The sequence below is a fragment of the Typopeltis vanoorti genome, chromosome 5 (assembly GCF_054136105.1).
Source record: "Typopeltis vanoorti isolate ZY-2024b chromosome 5, IOZ_Tvanoo_1.0, whole genome shotgun sequence".
NCBI classification, from domain to species: domain Eukaryota; kingdom Metazoa; phylum Arthropoda; class Arachnida; order Uropygi; family Thelyphonidae; genus Typopeltis; species Typopeltis vanoorti.
In genome coordinates, this window is record NC_143553.1 from 133,574,903 (window position 1) to 133,597,703 (window position 22,801).

The 22,801-nt window shown below is 34.8% G+C and overlaps 1 protein-coding gene across 1 annotated transcript in view; it reads right to left on the reverse strand.

Moving 5' to 3' along the window:
- Nucleotides 1–22,801, reverse strand: part of LOC150106830 (putative E3 ubiquitin-protein ligase HECTD2) — a 103,444-nt gene that overhangs the window by 38,207 nt on the left and 42,436 nt on the right. The window contains exons 4-9 of the mRNA XM_090393487.1: nucleotides 16,163–16,184; nucleotides 10,916–11,018; nucleotides 2,978–3,067; nucleotides 2,815–2,879; nucleotides 2,232–2,277; nucleotides 1,901–2,010 (exon numbers count right to left, since the gene is read on the reverse strand). Coding sequence (XP_090249613.1) covers nucleotides 1,901–2,010; nucleotides 2,232–2,277; nucleotides 2,815–2,879; nucleotides 2,978–3,067; nucleotides 10,916–11,018; nucleotides 16,163–16,184 — 436 coding nt within the window. The remainder of the gene's footprint in view (nucleotides 1–1,900; nucleotides 2,011–2,231; nucleotides 2,278–2,814; nucleotides 2,880–2,977; nucleotides 3,068–10,915; nucleotides 11,019–16,162; nucleotides 16,185–22,801) is intronic.

Genomic DNA, 22,801 nt, shown 5'->3' on the forward strand with positions numbered 1-22,801 from the left:
TAGCATGCCAAGAATCATGAAGGCCTTCCCACGGATAAACAATTTTCTTAAATTTACCAATGATATTCGTTGAAGCCAACACGGAGACAAAGAACAAAATACAAGGCTGTTTTCAAGAAGAGAAACTTTTTAAGAAATATTTCCTACATAAGTTTCCAAAATTTAATGTAATTATTGAAATTTAATTTGTTTTTTTTTTTCACTTTCAAAGCATTATTTATAAATGCATTTTTTATAATTAAATAAGAGTTATATTCGATGCATTCACTTAATCTTATTTATATTCAATACAATGAAATGAAAATGAAAATTCAACAAGTTGAATGTACAATTTTATATGAACAAGTAGAATGTTTTTACAGTGAAATGCCGGTATTTTATACGTTCCATATATGAAAGTACAATTTTATGCAAATAAGTAGAATGTTTTTGTCGCGCGCATGAATGACAATTCGATATATTTACACGGAGCGATCGCTACCTTTAAAATTCTGTGCACATATTATCATTAAACTAATTTCACATTATTGTTCCTCTTTCATATTCGGTTTCACCATTTTTTAAGTATTTTACTACTAACTGACTAGATTACATAATTACCCGATCCTGAAATAGTTGATCTTCATCTCTTTATATAATCTAATCGTCATTTTGTCAATAGGTGTTTGTTCTAAAAATTATATGACATGATAGTTATATGCATTACTGAATTCATGATATCATCGGACAACTCTAGTAATGTCCAAATCTTCCAACCTATACGGCAATACGTGCCAGACAGCGTAGATAAAGGGGGAATAACGTGTTTGCTCTTCGCATACTAGATGTATTCGAATCCTGCTCTAACATGGATGTTTTCGAATGTATGTAGGAATAAGTGAAATTCATTTCCGGTGCGAGACCTGCTAAGTGAAGGCCCAGATGGTTTGGGGGAAAAACTGGAATGTTTGGTCTCTAGAGCAATATTTCTGAATTATAATCCTTAACCCACCAACGTTATTACTACCGTGGGTGGGTTAAGGATTAGGCATGTTATAAACCAATGATACTAATATACTATAGATTTACAACCTTTCATGTGTTATTTTATCATAAAAACAGAGTATAAGAAAAAGAAGATGATGATGAAGACGACGATGAAAAGAATATTAGTCAAAGAGGAATGTTTATTAATTACGAAAATCAAAACTGTCGTACTACATTGCATACGTTCCAGAAAGTAGAGCATCAAGTTGCAGGAATTGAACAAGACTTATTGATTTAACCGCCAGTGAAAAGTCTTGAGTAGAATCTTGATGTTCAGAAGACGAATACTTTCTCAGAATGTATGCAATCTCTGAGAAGTTATAGCACTCGAAAAGTGGATAGTATGATCTGGCGGGTTTGTCTATGTTTGTGGAATCAAAAAACCCTAGTTTATAGAAGGAAAAAATCCTGCCACTTCGTATGAGACCGGCTAACTCTTCTTTTAGCTGAAAATCCATTCTATAAAGTTCCTCTCTTCCTAGATGGGATTCGAGTACATGACTTTCAAACTGAAAGCAATTGTTAGGACATGCTCATGAATGCGCTATTAATTGATGTGTCAATAAAGCCACTGACTGATAATATAAGCGGAAGAGGGCGATTCCTATATTCTTCTTAGCAAAGACTAGTTCAATTATTAACCGATCTACTAATTGTAAAAGAAGTAGTTGCGTGTCGTAGTTTTGAAATCATCATGCACATAGATTTTGTTTGATGTTTGTAATCATCCGTGTGTTTATAATAAATTAGACAATTTTCATTGTTAAGAGATTCCTAACATTCTTTTTCAAATTACGTCATAAAATATCTCACGTGGCTACCACTAGATAGTTATGCTAGAAAACGATCACAGCTAATTAGAAATAGATCTTACCTAGCAAACCAGTGAATGAGAAGCTGATGATCCCCACTACTTAGACCAACTATCCTACGTAAGAGATGTGCAAACACTGTATACGATGACTGGTTGCTGAATAAAGGATTCTGTAAAAATATTAACATCTAAACTCAGTTGAGGTTTGCCATGCAAATATATCTTAAGCCTGCAGAAGATGTGCTTTTGAAAAAGCTTTGTAAAATCATCATTAATTTAAAAGAGTTCACTGATGAGTTCAGTTTTCAAAATCACTTTAATCTAGCTGTATAAAGAGCAGATATTGTATTCAATGCAATTGTGAAATATTCTTTATAACATGAAATCTTACCTGTAAAAGGGCAAACAGAGCTCTGGTTTCGTCTTTAGCCTTCAATCTAGAGTAAAAAAATGAAAGTGTAAATTTTCGGTTATCCATTATCTCTGGCTGTTTATTATTAGTTATTTAGTAGTTGCAAACAGATTCTTTTTCTATAATATTGAAATAAGTGTAACATTTCAGTCACGCAGTTAAAATTATGGAGGTTGTTGATGATGTAGCATGAATATCATACAGACCACATCATGATAATGTGGTCTGTATGATAAGAAGGCATGCTAAGAAAAGTTATTGATTTGTTGATAAACAAGGTGTCCAATTTTGGAACAGTCCACCATTTTCAAATGAAAAATGATGTCTTACAAAATTCAACTGTTCTATGGGAGATTCTCCCAACTGATTATCCCTTTAATTTATTTCTCCTTGCAGCCATGGTGGATAACAGCAGTGGAAGGAAAAAAAAAAGGTGGATATCTACCAAATTCACTATTTTGCATTTCCAGATTATTCTTGTTACAGCTGTCTCAAAGTGGAAAGAAATCTCTTGATAAAAACAAAAAATAAATAAATATAATAAATAATAATAATAATTTACCTGATGTTGGCAGAAAGGAGACCTCCTATCATTGATTTTAGGACTGCTTTACTGATATAGGAAGGCTGGGGGAAAAAAGAAACGTGTTATTATGGAAGAGTTTTGTATCAAGAATAAAAACATGAAAACTTGATAAAAAATACACATGAAAAAGACAACTCACAAGTTCCGATAATGCATCATAGGTCCCATGAAGCAGATCCATTTTCAGTTCTGGATCATCGATTTTCGCGCCCTCTTCTTCAGGATTTACCTGCAAAGAATGTCTGTGTTAAAATAACTCATTTTTAGGAAGGCGTAACAAGAAAAAAAAAGCAGCACTTGCGATCTCTGAATTACATAAAGAAAACACTCATTTTATCATCATCATCATCAAATTCCTTATATTTACCCTCAAGGGTTGTATAGGATATGATAGTACTACATGAAAAATTTACATTATTACTAACTTCCTATCTACAATTTTCCTCCAAATCCGTCTTTTTCCTGTCAAGACTCCAATATTATCGGGTATTATATTTCTGTCTTCTAAGGCACTTTTTAGCGTATCAATCCACCTATATCTTGGTCATCTTCTGGGTCTTTTTCCTGCCAACATGGCAGAGAACACTTGCTTTTCTCATCTTTCCTTTCCCATTCTGTTTAAGTGACCATACCACCTGAGATTAGCTCTGCTAATGCATTCCTGGATGCTGACAATATCAAGAGTTCTTTCCTAATATCCTCGTTTTCAATATGATATTGCCATTGATACCATCTGTTCACGCTCCTAATCTTTCTCAGGACTCTCATATCTGCGGTCTCTAGTCTTTGGTGAAGTGTTTTACTTCGAACCCAGCTCTTAGATCCATAAGTTAAAATTGGTTTGAACACTGTCTTGTATATAGCTAATTTAAAATTTAAATAAAACCCATTTTATTTAAACTGTTAATGTGCAAATTAAGCTTAGTAAAGGATGATATTAAGTGCCATAACATTACGCTCGAAAAGAAATCGTGCCTAAAATTTTATTTCAGTATTCTGTGTAACAATTAGTAAATGAAATGCGGCTCTATTTTGGTACATTAACTTATGGTATAAATATGTGCAAACGTATAATTTTATAAGTATTTATCGTAAAAATGTACTCCCCACAAACTGATGACTTGTAAAAGTATAGATATACAGTGGAACGTTAAGACTATAGATTACATTCCTCAGATTCTCTGTATTGATTTAGTATTGCTGGAGAGAGAAGGAAACGAGCATCGAGTATTCAGTCTTAATGAGAAAGTTAGTTTTCGTAGTTCTGAGAAGTCCGACATCTAAAAAATATTGATGACTCAACGCCCACCTTTTCAAGTTCCAACAGCCTAGAAGGTCAAAAATCGAATGTTCTCTATGAATTGCTTTTTTATATTAAAGCACATTGAACCGAAATGAATGCCTTACACGCAAGGAAAGTTTCCTTCCGACCAAAATTCCTAGAACAAATGTATTAGTCGATAGTAAACAGTTTTTATTTTTCTAAGTTCAATGTTTCTCTGTTACCTTTTTTTCTTTTTTTTTTCTTTTCTTGTCTCTCCTTATCCCTTCCGTTCTGATGTCTAAGCAGAGATCGTACATGCTAATCACGTATTTTAGTACGGATATTTTTTCGATTAAATAACATACTCAAAAACGCTAAGGAGTGCAACACACACACACACACACACACACACACACACACACACACACACACACACACACACACACACACACACACACACACACACACACACACACACACACACACACACACACACACACGACAGTTTTGTTGAGGAGGAACTAATTGTAATAAATCTTTCATCCACTTCAAGCTCATTTGTATCCAAGGTGTATTATAGGTTCAGTAACCTTTCGTGTTTGGAATCTTCATAAACCAAAACTTTATCAATAAGCGGATGGGCCTATCTGCAGCTGTCGGAACCCTGACTTTTAGCGATTACAATAAACAGAACTGCATATTTTGCATAATTTAGAGGGGAATAACACTGCACTCCGTCATCATGTAAAATTGAATTTATGTGTAATGGATTTTGTAATCAGAACATATGAATTAAAGATTTATAATCAGAAAACTGCAATGGATTTTTAGGGTAAATTTTAGGAAGGAACGAAATAAAATAATTTTTATACTAAATCTCTCTATATATAACAAAACAGCTTCCTTTTGATAGCTGAAAAAGGTGTGCGATGCTCCCATGTTAACAGTAGGTTCTGTTTCTGTTACACAAATTAATCGGGCCGTTTCTGTTGTCGTTGAAAAGATGTCATCAATAAATGGTGTTCATTTTCGATGCGTTTCGCGAAATCGTACTTATTAGATTCTGTTTCTCCATCCACTGCCAGTCTGCGCGTGTTACTCCTATTTTCAGGAAGGAATAATTTTATTGAATATAAGTATTTCGGATCGTTACTAAAATCTGTCGATTTTGTTTTTAGTCGAAGCAGTGGCTCGCTCGCATCGAATGCATCTATTAGAACGCCATTGCTTTTAGTCTATCTTTCCGTCCATCCATCTTTATGAAATAATAGATGAATTCCTTTTGATGAAGTTTAATATTTAAAACTTTGAAAAAAACTCGTTGAACAATTTTTGTTAAAACTAAAAAATAATAATTACCACTTTATATTAACACTACTTTTATTTTTAATAAGCCACGCAGTTAATATGGACACCAGTGATTTTAATCGCTCCCTCATAGTATTAATCGTGTTCAATGAACGTAAATCCACACCTTATCTTCTTGCCTTTTGTTTATTAAACAACCCTCGTTAAGTAACGTATATCGAGAGCGCGTTTGCCCTATGCAACATTTCCTTTTAGTTGCAAAAATTAGCAAAAAGATTTGAAGTGATACAAAACAATAACTGCGCTCTTAATGGACTAATGTATTTAGGGTCCCCCTAAAATTTATCTCTTATCTGAATTGTAGCATCATTTGCAAAATGTTTTTAAACAATTCCGCCTCATGTTATCAATAAAATAAATAAACTTTCTATAGTACATAAATCAGATCGTCTCTAAATTCCTATGCTATGATAATGAACGACTTCACTATACAAAAATGTTTTTGAGAAACCCTAACTTTGATTTTATCTCAAAATAACAAATATTGTTGAAATAAATCACTAATGACCACAGTCAACAGTAGTGTGCTGCCAGTGTAATACGACAAACTCAAAAAAAAAAAAAAAAAGATACGACGAAGTCATGTTGCAAGACGTAACTATATTTAGATAAGATGATCCGAGTTCTAAAATTGCTCGTAATAGAAAATAATAACATTTGTTGCAACTAAAAATATTCCTATATTTAATATTATTACTTTGTTCATTTTTGGGAAAAAACTGGACTTCTCGTTAACCAGAAAATTAGAAACTTCGCTTACAATTAAAGTTTCGTTATATAATTGTTGGATGTCCGTAGCAACTGATGAAAGCCACTAGATTATCTAATACCATCGCGAAAACTGTAAAACATAACGACAAGGAACACTCACTTTCATAGAATTGACTGTCAGAAACAAGATAATACAGAAAAGAAATCAAGAGCTTTAAAATGAATTTTGAGATTTTGAGAAAAGATGAATTACTGCAGTGTTGTTTCAATGTAGGCTGAAATCAACCGATATCGACTCAAAATTATGCTCACTGAAATAGGAAAAGTTAATTTTGTTAGTTATCACCCTGTTCACTAAATTTGAAAACATAGATGTCAGATAAATTCAATTTTACATACTTCTGCAGGACGGGAGTGTGGAGACAATCGCATGCAGAACGTAAAAATTAACATTTCATCACTTTTCATATCACACACTGAACAAGCTGTATTCAGAGACGCAGTTGCACAAAAATGTTTAAATGACATACACGCTTAAACATTTTAAAATATTTAAGTGGACCCCCTTTGATAATCGTCATAGGATTATCAAAGGATAATCGTCAGCGTATTGGGATCTCTACACATATTTAAATCTCATTCTAAAAATAATTCTGAGTATCCATTAATTGATACCCTATTGCGAGCATTTGCGCCCTTCGGCTGGGAAGATCTGAGTTCGAATTCAGGGTAGGATGTAAGGAATATTTATATGAACTTTTCATCTGAAGGTGAATCAGCGGGTGATGTACTTAGATGACATAATTTTTCCTTCTAGGATTCGGGTTTTCATCTCGCAAAAAAGACGGCGGACAGAATAAACTGATCTCATGACCTTAACCATAATTCCATTCAACCAAATCCAACTCTGTATTATTCTAAACTGATAGCTAATTCTAGGATAATTGGGTTCATAATAGTCAATAGCACTTCAACTATTAATGATGTTCATAAATGATAAGGACGGCTTCTCACAGTAATGCGACAAGCACCACAATGAAATTCCACACTTCTGGTAGCACGGTAAAATCCACAAAAACAGTAATGGCATAATCCCGTATCGAATCCTATCTCTACGATCTCAGATTCTGTGGCAGAAGTAGTATCTAGGCCATGACTTTGACAAATTCACGAAAAGCGGAAGTCCACCGGACTCATATCCGGAAGTCTGAGTAAGCATAGGTTGTGCGCTCCATCCAGTCCACTGCTGTGGAAAAGTTTCATTTAGGAGATGCATCACATCTACTGTAGTTAAGTCCCCATTTTGATGAAAAACCATTATATAATAACTTGCCAGGGAACAAGGATATTTGTTAAATTATGATAAATTACATGACGCTTTTACGTTATGCTTCGCAAAGAAGAATGGCTTATAAATATGTGATTCGATGACAGCACAAAACAAATTCGCTTTTGGGCTATGTCACTCATTCTTGGGAACTAACAGCACGTGGGTTTCAAAAGGTCAGTTAACGTTGTCGGAAATATCAAATGTCGCCTCGTTACTAAAAATAATCTTGTTCAATGGCGAAATTTCTTCTTCCAGTCGGTTCGTCTTATCAACACAAAAGTCACGCCACCGATGTTTATCGCTGAGCTGCACTAAATTTTATTGCCTTACAGTACCACCTAAAGCATTCCACACTTTCTCTGTTAGGCTGTTTTCCTATTTTTTGTACTGAAGCAACCAGTTTCAATAAATAATTTGTGCGATTTGTAAATCGATTTTTTTCCATTAGATTGCTGAATTTGTTTACAATTCGACATGTAATTACCCTTTCGCATCTGGGAAGTTCACCGAGATTCCTTAGCTCGATCGTTAAATAAAATAAAACCGTGGGTCTGAATCTTATCTAGGATACAAAGAAGCTCTACACGGGTTTTTAAGCTGAAGAAGAATTAGCCACTTTTTCCTTCTGTGAGTTCTGATGCTTCATCCCACAAGTCAGACAAACTGCCCTTGGGATGGACGCAGTTAAAGATGTAGTTGCTATGGACACATATAACATGAAATGTTACTCACAGCTGCAAAACAAATACCATCGTCTGTTACCTTTCCACCAGTCATAATAAATGTTTGAAGTTATCTACCTCAATTATGATAACGCTGTTTAATTAACCAACAAACGCATTCTAACTTTGCATTAGACAGCATCAAAAGATCTGCATCCATGAAACCTCTCTCTCCAGTGGTGCAGTTATGGTAGGCTAGTAGAAGATGCGAAAACAGTTTGATAATGATAAAAATATGAAATGAAAAAAAAGAAAAAAGAAAAGAAAAAAAAAACGTCGCAAATGTGAATTCACAAATATGGAAGTCGTCGAAACACAGGTGAGATGCTTACGTTGCATAAAAAAAGCGAACCAAATAAGTGGTATCAGACTAAATTTTTTTCAAGTTTTGCAGCTTGTCAGAATATGTTAAATCAGGTGTGGCCAACTATATTCTACACGAGGGCCAATATATGATGAGTGGTAGCGTCACGGGCCGCACACGTTTAGACAAAACTTAAAAATAAACTGCATTTTTTCAAGGCAATATCGACTAATTATATGTATTGAATTACTATATTTGTTAAATCATTTTACTACTGGGAGAACAATATTGTTGAGAATATAAATTGTTTCCTTCATCAGAAATAATGAATATAACTAGTATACAATCAGAAAATCTGCGGTCGAAATTAATAGCTAAATTGATAATACACATAATTTAATATATTTTATATCCTGCCGCGGGCCTGCTGTTGGCCACCTATGTGTTAGATGATCATTCATCTTGAAAATAAATGTTTCGTGTTGTGTTGTCATTATGGTGGTGTTTATCCAGAAAAACAGCAAGGTTTCTTCAGGTGTGCCAAATGACGGACAAAAGATCGATGGGTGCTTTCTCTGATTCGACAAGAAATTCAAAACTCCCCTAACATGACAGTAAGTAGGAGAAACAATTTCATAGAATTTAAATTATTTGAAGTGATGCGTTTTTTATTGTTTTTTATTACTAAACAAAGTGACAGTGCTGCTCGTAATGTTCATTATCGTTAATCATTTCCTTGATTTTAATGATTTCATTGCTTTTATTGCATTCATCGATTTTTTAATGGGTTAATGATTTTCTGCTTGTTTTTTTCTTCTTTTGGTCGTCTGTTCACTGCACGAATATTTTGAAATGCCTGCGTGCATCACCTCAGAATCCATTCAGCATATGAGATGAATCAATCCTGAAGACTTGCAGGATTTGAAGTGACTCGCATCACTTCAAATAATTTAAATTCTATGCAAATTGTTTCTCCTGCTTACTGTCATATTAGGGGAGTTTTGAATTTCTTGTCGTATCAGAGAAAGCACCCATTATTTTAACGTGATTGTATGTTTGTATATGTTAAGTATTCGATATGAAGATTACTGATTGTTTGATCTTTGATTTTCTGATAAATATTATTTATTTATAGTGATCTATGTGGTATGCTTTATTTGGATGGATGATAATATAATTGGATGCTTTTGCCATCTAATTCTGCCTACTATATTTGCCTTGTTGGCCGAAGTGATAGCATCTCCGCACCAACTAGCTGTGATTTCGAACCCACGGAAGGAATTGACGGCTGAGTGTCTTTAAATGATATCTGAATTTCATCGCCCAGTATGAAACCACAACCCTGCTTATCGGCGACCTGCAAGTGGCTTGAAAAAGTTCCATGTTTGCTGGCTGAGTAGGATTTTTAGATAATTTAACTTTTAGCTCAAGCACAGTTTACAACTTGTCGTGTGTGAATTGACATTAAAATATTCCCTTAATATAACATTCGATAAGCAATGATCATGAGCATAAAGGTGATGCAAGTGCACATCTGCTCGCATGATAAATGAAGCATCAGAAAAATAAATCACTTACTAAATCTAATAAACTTTCGCGACAGACTTTCCTTATCTGATACTTGTAACTCGGTCAAACAAGTTATCTAGTTCTTCAAATGTTGAACAACTTAATGCCAACATTAAACATATTTTCGAAAAACACTCAATCATAATTCTAAAGAACGATTGATAGTTTTCAAAATAAAATTTTCAATATTCATCAATGAACTTTTAATGCCATGTTCCGGTTAACATTAGTGGAGGGGAAAAAAACGAACAAAAGCCATATCATTAAACTGAATAAAAAATTTTCTTTTTGAAATGGGTGTCAGTTCAATTTTATTTTGGTGCTTACTTCATAAATTGCTCTCTTTTTATTTAGAAGCAGTATATTTATTAAATGGATTCAATAAAAAATACATAATGCAGGTTGTTCAAAAGTGATATCCAAAACTAGTACTGTTAACCTAACTACTGAATGATTATTTTACTTTTAGGAAGTTAACATTTTATATATATATATATATATATATATATATATATATATTAAACACTTTAGTTAAAAGGAAGTAGAACCTTCCGTTCATTCTCAGGGATCACTATTTTTATAATAGAACTAGTGCAGTATTAAAATGTGTAAAAATTAGCAGTGAAATGCACTGATATCTTCGCTGAATTAATCGTATTGCTTTTCCTTGTTTGTGGTTATCCAGCAGTTAAAATAAAAATTAAAAATGTAATGACATGCACACACAGGAAATGCATTTCCTGGTACCAATTTGTCTGCTCATGGAGAAAAATACATTAATCATTACATTGAAAACAGTGACTGCCTACCTTGAACGTGGCACAGATGTCAGCGAGAGATCCAAATGTGACGTCATAATACTCCTGGAGTTTGCTATAGTCTCCTGTGACTTTAGCTTCTTCTATGTCCTCTCTAAAAACATTAACATATCGTATTTTGCATTAGCAGATAATAAACTGGTTCCTACTATTGATCTTACATCAATTTCTCATTTTTAAAATAAAGTATACAATCCTTCACAAGCCCCAGTAAATTGTATTATAAAAATGAAAATGCACAATAAATGAAAACTTTTCACAAACGGGGGACGTTGGTGTTTTCGCAGTTTTCTTAGTTATATCTTCGGTTTTTATCTCACAAAACATAGAGATTCATGAAATATGATCAGCCAACATACCGGCTTCTTATTGTGTCTTGAACCGCTGAAAACCATGATCTTTGAGGAAAAAAGGTGTGAGGAAGGTTGTTTCAAATGATAGAGGAAGATAAATGAAAAGAAGGAAGGATAAGAAGTTTGAAGAAAAACTGTATGGATAATCGAGGCCTGTTTATGGAAAATAGAACAGGACAACTCTGAGAACGCGATCTGAGATATCCTATTCTGAAGAACGTGAAGTTTTTTTTTTTTTTTTTTTGGTACAACCCGCACACGTAAGGAAGGACAGCATTTAGGATTATACAGTGATATCAGTTGTACAGATGAAAAATGTCTTGAATTGTGTTGTCCTATGAGCATTGTGGACGTGATGTATTTGTGACATAAAAGGCTTGTCACAAATACATCCTAAGTCAGTCCAAGAAGGGAAATTTAGTCTTGACTAGACGTGAAATTTCTGATACAGAAGGAAAGAGAATTAAATCTTTCTTGTGAGAAATAGGACAGGGCTGTGTTTTGGTAGCATTAAAGTTCATTAGGTTGCTCTCACCCACTGGAAAATGGTAAGGATTATACTATCAAATATCGAAGTGGAATAGAGTATACTCTCATCGACAAACCTATGGATGGGATTGTAGGTTAGTGAGAGAAGCTAATTAATACAATGCAAACAAAGTATGGATCTCTGGAAATATACCAACATTGACAGGGAAAAATGAAAAGATGAAACATTCCATCATAACACAGTAATCGACCAGAGGGGGGAAAAATTGTTGATCCAATTGCAAAGAGCAAAAAAAGCGGCCATCAGATGGTAGCTGGGTAAGGAGATCTTTTTTGCCGGATTGGATTAAATGAATAAATGCCTGGAGATATCAAGAGAAATCACGCGATTTCTTACTGCAACATTTCCATAGGTTGAGGTTGACTTTGGGAGCAGCGTAATATTACCTCGGGAAAGAGGCGTAGAAATCACAGACGTAATTTCTACTATTTGTACCATTGTAGTGTTAAAGAACACGACACCAGCTTGGAGGAAATCATTGCGCAGAAAATAAAATGTGCATAAAGTCTAAGCTACCAAGAGAAGAGCTGAATCTAAGTATATTTATAAGTAAGGAAGGTTAGTTAAGTAAGGGGTGATGGTGACGATAATGAGGACTGCCGAGTATTCTGATCTGTAGATGTAAATTCATCTACAGGTTTTCGATTTGCCAATTGGTATTCCTTCGAGCTTGATCAGTGGATTTAGAAAAGGGAAGCCGGTTCGAGTATGTAATTATATTAATTTGCAATAAGAGTGACACCTACTGAACTACTGCATTTAGAAATAATAACATTCTTACTGCTCATAAGTAACTAAAGGTGAGTTAGCAGGTATTATATAAAGATGGCCCAGAAACTTTAGCTTTCATTCCTTAGAACACCTGCATCGATCGGAAAATACACGTAATTAATTAAACATAATACATGGTTTCGTAGCCTTAGTTGCTTCGGCTTTAATTCCAAAACAACAACAAGCTAGACTTATTGACCTAGTGCTTAGCATACTTACTCTCTGACCAACAGGCTGTGTGTTCAAATCCTGCCGTGGGTATGGATCTTTGTGATCATCTTTAGGTGGGAAATGAATTTCATCACCCGATGTGAAACCTCCACCCCTCTTATTGGAGGCTTGAACGACTTGAAAGCGCAGAGAGTGCAGAATTTCCAGATTATCTTTGGTTGATGCTGCTGTAATACTATCTAGATGTAACAGATATGGAAATACAGAATGGCAGAAGTTGTATCCAGTAACGAGGGATCAGAATGCTCGACTGTCGCTTGAGCAGTTCTCCATATTTCAGAATCAGGTTTGATTTATTTTCTTTTTATAAAGATGCTGGAGGGCTACAGTGTAGGCGAAGTGCTAATTTAGGTTTTGACGAGCTGCTGGAGTTGATTTTTCTGGTTTGGCACACTTGTTTGAGAACCAATACTTCAAGATTAGTCAGAGGTTTAGAGTGGAATGAAAGATAGAGGCCTTTATTCTGATACGAAATGATTCAATTAATCTGTTTGGATCAGGTGTTTGGAGCAGAAGAGCGAAATCAGACCACAACAAGGAGGCTTAGAAATCATGGTGGGCATTCCTGTTTGGTACCATTGTAATGTTAAAAGATACAAGACCAGCTGAGAGAAGATATGGTACTACCCTTCTAGTATTAGTCTCTTCTTCTTCTTCTTTTACAAATCTTGTTTAGACAACCAGTAAAAATGGACTCATACTATACAATGAGAAGTTCACTGCAAGCCCTTCTTTCAGAAAGACACTAGAAAAATTCTTAGCAGTTTGGGTACTAATAATTCTCTAGGTCCTGATAATATCCGTCCAACTACTCAAAATTTAAGCTCCAGATTTAATAGCCATTTTATAACTGCTTGTTCAAGCTGACATACTCTCCAAACATCTATCCAACAGCATATAACCAACACACTATATCCGGTCCTTTCCAAAAAAAAGGGGGGGTATGAAATTGTCAGCCATCAAATTATCAGTCCTCACCAAAATAATGGGGATTGGATCATCAGCAGTAACTTTTTTCACTAGTGAGATTCAGCAAATAATAGTGATTACCAGTATGGTTCCCACCTATCCAATCTTACTCTAGGCCATGAAAAGGCTTGTAGAAACTCGTGTGGTCCTTTGATATTTTAAGGCAATTAATCTTTCATCGAATCTAGTAAAAGACCTCCTTACAGACTATCTTATGGATGGTCTGCTTTCTACTCTTTGCAAACGGATCGCCAGTTTGTTCTCTGTTCGATGTCATGATGAAATGTTTCATCTCTTCATTTCTCCTGTTATGCGAGAGTATACAGGATCTGTACTTTTGTTATTTTTTCCCCTTCTCTACATTAATGAGCTTCTCTCATTAACTTAAAATTCTGTCCATAATTTGCTAATGATAATACGCTCCGTTTGCGTCTTTGTGTCACAAATCTTACCATTCTCTAGTGGGTGAGAGCAACCTAGTAAACTTTATTGCTATCAAAACGCAGTCATGTCTTATTTCTCGTAAGACAGAACTCATTCTCCTCGTCTGTCATAATATTCATAATGTTTTGGAAGAAAGTGGCGGAATTATAGTGGCCAATTTTTAGCAGAGCACTAACCATGAAAGCACCTATAGAAGGGCATAAAGCAGAAACTGAATATCTGTATGAGGGACTGGAATAATTCAGTGAGAGAATGGATTATCATTTAATCTGATTGCCCTCTTCTTAATAGCATGAACCAATACCAGTGAGGCTTTGGATGCACTGTCCCAAATGTTAACACATTCGGGAGCATTACAGTTTGGGCGGATTTGGGAATTATACGTTAGTAGCTGTGTGGGTAAAAATTAGTGTCTTACGCGGAAAAAATGTACAGTGAGTTTTTTGGCGGCTGTAGAAGCTGTGGTTGAGATGTATTTGTGCCACGAAGCATGGAAATGTAGGTCGATCTAAGAAGATAAATCTGATCAAGTTTTGATATCTGTACACTGTCAAAATAAGAGAGGTACTGAAGTGAGATTTTCTGTCTTGCCTGGAATGATACCGGATTGCGTTTTAGTAGTGTTGATATTCGCAACATGTTATCTTCAGTCCATTGAGAAAAGAGAATGTATTACAGTCATCTGATCATAAACCGATCCATCTCACTTTTCTTATGTGCATAACAACATATATTACTTAAGACCTTTAATTTATTTAATTATAAACTATGAGGAGAGCAGAATTTAAGGCTTCTAATGTTCGAGCACTACAAAGTTTGTCAGATGAGAGGGAACGGTAAAATGTACTGATATCAGCATAGTTATGGATAGGATTTGAAGGCAGTGAGAGCAGGCCATTTATGAACAGGAGAAATAGAGTGCTTAGTGGATGAAAGTATAGAGACCTGAGGTACGCTGCACTGATGGGAAAATCTCAGAAGAGGAAATCATCTAGCATGACACGTAGTGAGCGAACTAGGAAGTCACCCAGTTGCAAAAGGAAAGCAGACCATGGTAGTTTGCTGAGCAGACCTCTTTAATAGATCTGCTCAAATACATTATAAATGTAAAGAACGAGCACGTGGCTTTCTCCAAACGTTTTGGAGAAAGTTTGGATTGAGAGTTGGGAATCCATATAGTTAGTTACTAATTATATGTATGGGTTACTAATCAATGAAAAGTGATAAAAGTCAGCAATAAACTATTATCCAACTGCTTTCTCCGTATTTTTGAGAGATCAGAAGTGAAAGCAGTTGGATAATAGTTTATTGCTGACTTTTATCACTTTTGATTGGACGGGACTGAATGTGGGCTTGTCAGGCTTCAAGTCGTCCAGTTGCTTGTCATCTCAAAGAATCATCTAAATAACTTGCCATTCTGAAGACATTGTATATGTGGATAACCTACTATGCAAGCCAAAAAACGGAAACAAAGTGATATGGTCACAACCGTGTTTTTAATAATCATTAGTAATTTGCATCGTGTACAAAGCTGTTTAGTGATAGAGCAAATTTAATTGGATACTTGGAATTTTCATACCATAATGCCTATCACGTCAAATATTCGCTTTTTGGAGATGCTGCTAAAAATAAAATATTCATGAAATACATTTTGCTTTCTGAATTTTATTGAGCAGTGTATGTTAGTAAAAGTCTTCAGGCAGTAGACAATTTTCATCATTCAGTGTAAGATTGCCCTCTGCTTATTGGAGATCTGGAGTGGATTCAAAGAATACTATGATCTAGAGCGAGAGAACTGGATTATCTAATCCATGGTCTATCCATAGAACTAAATGTACGATAAGTTTGTAATTTTTTGCTTGTGGAATTTACATAAACATAAGAGGGAGAGGAAAGTAGGATTTCTAAGATTTGATTTACCTGGCTATTTCGTGTATAGAAGCTTTTAAATGGATATACACAAATATTAGATATTTCTAATGCATGGTCTACCAAGATAGTACTAAATGTACGAAAGATTTACTATAAGTCCATTTACATCTTTGCCGGATCTCATCAATGACAGCACAAAATTATTTTGAAACAGTGAAATCACTGGCCCTAGAGGAAAGTTTCATTTTGGAGCAGTTAAAGAACGCTAATCAACTTGTTTTTGTGATAAATGAGCTGTATGGTGTGATGAACAATTACAGAGCTATTTTGCGAAACAGGAAACCAGTTCAACAAATCCGTGCAACAATTTTAATTTGGCTTCAAAGATATTATTAAATTAGAAAACTTATCAGTCATTTGAGACCTTTTTCTTTGAGACTTATAGGAAAAGATCTCAATCAATATTTTCTAATTAAATCAATTAAATGGTTTAGTAATAATCGTTATGCATACATAATAAAAGCTATATGGATTCGGTACATTCTCTTTTCTCACAAAGAAAATGTATTTCTGCTCCTTAGCACAAAATAATATCATTTGAGTTTGTGCATCTGCTCATTTATGATCATAAACGGCAAGAAAACGGAAAACGTTGGTTCCCTTTATCTTCTGTTGTAACAAAATTTTACAAAATGTTCTAAAAATGTTTTTTCATAACAAAAACGTTTTTTTAACATAATAAAAACTAGTTTACCTTTTTACTCTTAATAAAAATATTTATTGGTTACTCTAACGAGCTTTGTAAAGCCTGCTTTCACACAAAGGCTTTCTGTTTGTTCTATTACTATGGTTCAATAAGTGTACAGTACATTTCGCTCACATCTTTTACACAAAATTAAGTTCAATCATTTTTTTCCCTATCTAATGTATATCCAATGTATTAGTGTATTTATATATTAATGGAACTTTCGTGAATTTGTCCAGAACAAACTGATTATTTCTAGACCAGATCAATGTTCCATTGTTTACTTGAATGTTTCTCACGCAATCTCTCGTTTCTTTATTCATCGTGACACATTAAATCAACGAACACCTCCAATAAACTTTGTGAATGGTATTAAAAATGTCTGAATAGTTTATATATCAGCGATGATTTAACTTATTTTTAAGTTTTAGAAATAAATAAAACTTTGGACTTTGTTATTAACACTGATTTTGATGCAAATTTTTCCGCCTATTCAGCGGGAAAAAATAAGGTATATTAAAACATTAAACCGACTAACTAGAAAATGCATGTCTGGTTTTTTTGGCTTATAAAAGTGATCTCTCGAGAGGACCTCAATTTAATTTCGGAGAAAGTGTTTTGCGTTCCATATAAAATGGAAGACCTCGTGCAGATTGTGTGTTACCCTATGCAGTAATAGATAATAAAGTTCGATTCATTTGCGATTTTTTTATATATTTTAAAAGCAGCATACTTGGAATAAAATGTTGTTTGATTGAGTTTTATTTCCTAGTTTTCCTCTCAAATATCTTTTCATCATCATCAACAACAATGGGTCCAACTCCTGTAGGTGTCTGATGCCATCTTGATATGATTCTTCCATTGTATTCTATTTTGTGCAAGATGACTCGGTTCGTGTATAGAGTTTCCGCACCATTCGACAATGCCATCGCTCCATTCTCTGTTTGGTTTTCCTTTTTTGTTATTTCCTTCAATTATCCCAAATAGAAGCATTTTTATTTTGGATCTTTCATTCTACATATATGGCCAAAGAGACGTAGTTTCCTTTTCCGTGTGTGTTCAGAGGAGCCGGTTTGCCTGTTCTGAAGGACGAAAAAACCCGAGTTTCCGGGAGAAAAAACCCTCTATTTCCGTATGAGATCGGACTCACCTTTAGTTGAAAGAGATCAGATAAAGGTTCCTCATCATAGACGGAATCGAACCCAGGGCTTTCCAACCAAAGGGCTTCGTCTATACCGACTGAGCTACAGAGGCTCTTATCAACCTGTAGCGCTGTGCACTTATTAACATAGTGCACAGCGCTACAATTATATTGAATGTAGGTATATAGGTGCATGAGAAGGAAGTTCTAGAGCTGTTGCATAACAAGGATAAAAATCTGGCAATAGTAACAGAGGGGATATCAGAAAGTATGGTAAAGAAATGTTCAGCTGAACTGGCTAGATCCTTGGCATATTTGTATAATTTTAATCTTAGTTCAGCAAACATTCTACAGGAATGGAAAAATGTTTGATAATCCCATTGCACAATGGTGATGCAAAGATTGATGTTCTAACTAGCGAACTATCAGTATATGTGGAGTGATTGTGAAGATTTGTAGAGAAGTTGGTAAGAATTCGTATACAGAAATGGGCTGACAGACTGTCAGTCTTGGATAAAAGGGGTGGCTGGAGAACAGGTGCCAGAAAGTAGTATATGGGGTGGGTGAATCTAACAGATTTAAGGTGGTGACCAGTGGTGTGGCCGAGGGATCAGCCCTTGGACCATTATTGTTTAATCTATGTATTAATGGTATTGGGAAGGGCCTGACAGGAAACTTACAGATTCTCTTCAGCCACTTCATAGAAGATCAGTTTCTGAATTATATCCCTTCTACAGATATTTACATGGCCGTTGTTCGGCAGAACGTACAATCCATTATGCTTCCTATTTCAGCTAGATCTACAGGAGCTCGAGGAATAGCTGCTCAACACCTTTACAGTCACACTGCATACTCACCGAACCTGCTTCAACTTCGGTTCTGTGAAACTGCCTCCTCCGTTGACATATTTCCAAAGGACTACAGCCTCCACCATTTTGAGAAGAATATAAATAGATTATCCTGCTCCTGAGTCCAGCCCACACACTGCATTTATTTGCTATAATCCTGCTATCTCTTGTGTGTATGTGTTTATATGGGAGCAATATTAAAAAATAATCAGGCAATCAGAGATTATGTTACTGATATACCGCATTTACAAGGCGATTTGAATAGGCTGAAAGTGTGGATAAAGGATAATGGCTATCAGTTCAATGATTATGCAATTCAATTGTTATGCACTTTGGCGTGATGAGATATTCAGCAGCATATTGGTGGGATTATGCTTGGAGTAAGTGTGGAGACCACAGATCTTGAAGTTACGGTGAATAGAAAATTGAAGTTCAAAGGTCATATAACAAAAATTGCAAATACAACTCAGAGGGTAATTGCAATGTTGAAACTATGGAAGTCATTTTACTCTTTGCAAAGTCTTGATACGGACGCACTTGGACTACTGTACATAGAATCGCCTCGATTCCAAAGGGATAAAGTAGCTGTGGAAAGGCTGCAAAGAAGAGTTATAAAGATGATATCGAGATTGCGGATGCGAGAGAAGATGGAGAGTATGTGAACTGGAGGCACTGAGTTTGAAATATAAATGAACAGGACAAAGAGTGATGATATGATTAAAGTCTGTATATAAACTTTTGAGAGGGCGTTATAGGATATCGGTTGATAAAATTTTTCATTATATGGAAGGTAGGAAGGAGACAAGGAGGCGCCATATTTAAGTTTATATATATAAAGTTAAACTATTTTTAAATAAAAGAAACATCAATGAACAAACACTTTTTTTTCAGTTTCTTGTACTGAAAAGAAAAAATTACATAAAAATAACTATTTCAAGTTGGCATTCTCATAATAAATTAAGCCATTCTTTAAATATAGAGTATTAAATAAACATTTTTTCTCAGTATCACCATAATGACTGCTTACCAACAGAAATCGAAAATTCCTGTTGAAGGAAAAAATCGAACGCATCGACTAAATAAATAAGAGAATTTTTCATAGAAGCATATCACTTGATTCGAAGGAAAAATAGGATTGAAAAAACATAATAAAAAGAAGGATACAGAAAGATAGAAAAATAAGATTTAACTAGCATTGCAAATAAAAGCGACCTTTAAATTCGCAGTCATGTAAATTTTTAATACATAGTTAAATTCAAAATGTGGCTTCAATAGGCCACTAGACGCTGAATCTCTTCCGTTTAGGAGTTGGACAAAATAATAGAAACACTTGTTACACATGCATATTCTTTATTAATATGCTGTTGGACCACGTTTTGCCTTCAGTACAGCCTGAATCCTTCTTCGAATGGACTCAGATAAGTTTGAATATCTGGTGGAATTTTGTACCTTTCTTCTTGAACATCTTTAAGTTATTTTAAACACGTTGAAGATGGGAATCTGTTTCTTATTCTAGTCTCCAACCGACCAGAGTGGTTCGACAACGTTCAAATCTGGTGACTGTGCTGGGAAGATGTTATTCAAACCATCCGCATGCTTTACTGCTGAAACAATGCATCCAGATTGTAGGTTTCCATGTGTGCAAACGTAAACTCGTCCTGATGTAAGAAACAGCGTGAAGGTCGACTCAACTGACTATAACTCAATTTTCCAGTTTTCTAATGTCCAGATTTGACGGTCGTGACACCATCGTTTACTCATCTGAGCATTCTTTTCACTAATCAGAGGTTTAGCAATTGCAGCTCTCCAGTGAATGTTGAATTTATGACACTCACGTCGGACAGATTTTGTGGAAACAGGTTTTGTAAGATGAACGTTCAGTTCTGCCGTTGCTTATGCTACAGTAGCGCTCTGATTTTCGAAACAATTCTTCTCAATGTCCGACAATCTCTGCCAGTACGAGCTTCACTTCCCTCTCTTTTATTCCTTCTACTGCTATATTTTGGAACAGTCTCTTCCAGCCTTATTTGCTTCACGAAGAATAGAATCCACAGGTCTTCAAAAAATCAAACCTGAACAAATTTCTTCTTTCCCAACCCTCTACCTATCTACGGTACTAATATACTATAGATTGACTAACCAACCTTACCTGGATGAGATCAATATAAATAATAGCAACAAAGAAAGTTAGTTGGAGTGCGGATACACTAAGCACTATGCGAACGAATATAGTATATACATATATGCCGTATATATCAAATATAAATGTATGTAAAATATATAATTGTAAGCCACTCGAGCCTTTTCCCCCGCCCCCAGATGAACAGTGATTTAATGAAAATAAAAGGAAATTTTAATTAATAAAATTTAGTTATTAATGTATTTAATTTTATTTAATAAAATTCACGCACGAGGATAAATCGAAAAGTTTCATTTTTGTTTGTTTTCATTTAAAATACTATATACAAATAAAAGATAAACCCTTAAACACACGAGCGAGATTCCTATTTTCAGCTGGTCTACGGAACTACACATCCAATGTTTATTTCTATCGATTGTTTCTCCAGCACACGTGACATCTGGAATCTAGGACAAAAACGCCTCAGTAATGATATATGCGATATGCACCAACAAACAGATGAGATTATATGTTTGATTAAACCAATACTAACTAAATTTTCAGGAATCCAAGAAAAACAAATCGAAATGACACTTCCTTTCATAGATGTAAGTCAACAAAAGTTTGAGCAAAAATGCAGTAGCGATACGTTTGAGAGTATGAGAGAATTTCAAACTGTATATGCTAATAAAAATATGGAGAGTTTAATAGATACAAGAAATTATCATAAACTGGGTTGTATATTGGCCGAAGGATTTTAGTAATTGATGGTAAGTAAAAAAACACCAACAAGTTTTGCCAACTTAGCTGTCTGGCTTCGTCAGGGTGTATAAAGGATATAGTATATACATGTATACTGTATAGATTAAAATATAAATGTATGCAAAATATATAATTTTATATATTTTGCAAAACAACTTAAACTGTTCATGAAGGAATTAACCGAATACAATTGTATTTTTTACAAATACAGAAGAATGCGTACATCATACGCATGGAGCGTGTATGATATCAACTGTTATGCAAGAACGTTCTGTAATTAGCAGCGAAATTTAATTCTGGCGTGCTTAATGATCTTATGAGGGTCTTCCAAATATCAGCTAGAATTAAACCTTGATTTCTATTGACGTTGCGTGTAGAACGGATGACTGCTATAGCTTCTTTTATGTTTCGGGAGCTGTAATCTTCTAAATAGGGCAGGAGCTTTTATCCCATTCGATGGTTTAAACCATACCATCGAATGGGACAAATCCTCGAGAAGTCCTCGAGAAATGAAGGGGTAACCCAGAGTTGTCTTCTCTGTTGTTGTTTACATCTCCGGCGTGTTTTATTTTTCTTATTTCCAAACTTCTTGAGGTCTGGCCAATGTAATTTAATCCATATGAACAGGGGATGTTATAGACACCGGAGATTTTCTCTGAATGAAAACCGTCATCCTTCTCTCATCTTCAAGAGCTCCAAACCAAAATATCACGCCTTTAGAAAAACGAGCTATGTTTAGTTTGAAGAAAAATAGGGAAATTATTATCTTAGAAGCAGATAAAGGTAACTCTACAGTTGTCGTAAACAGCAGAGAATATATGAAAAAGATAAAGGTTACGTAATATGTACAGCTGGCCAACAGACCTAAAACGAAGATTAAAGTCGTTACATCCACTAACGCCGCGACTATATGGCTCTCCCAAAGTGCATAAAAATGGAATACCGCTGCGCCCTATAGTGGATGGAATTAATTCTCCCACATACTTATTATCGAAACATCTCGCAAGTCTCCTAAAAGCACACATCCGTAATTCGGATACCTACATAAAGAATTCACAACATTACGTTGATA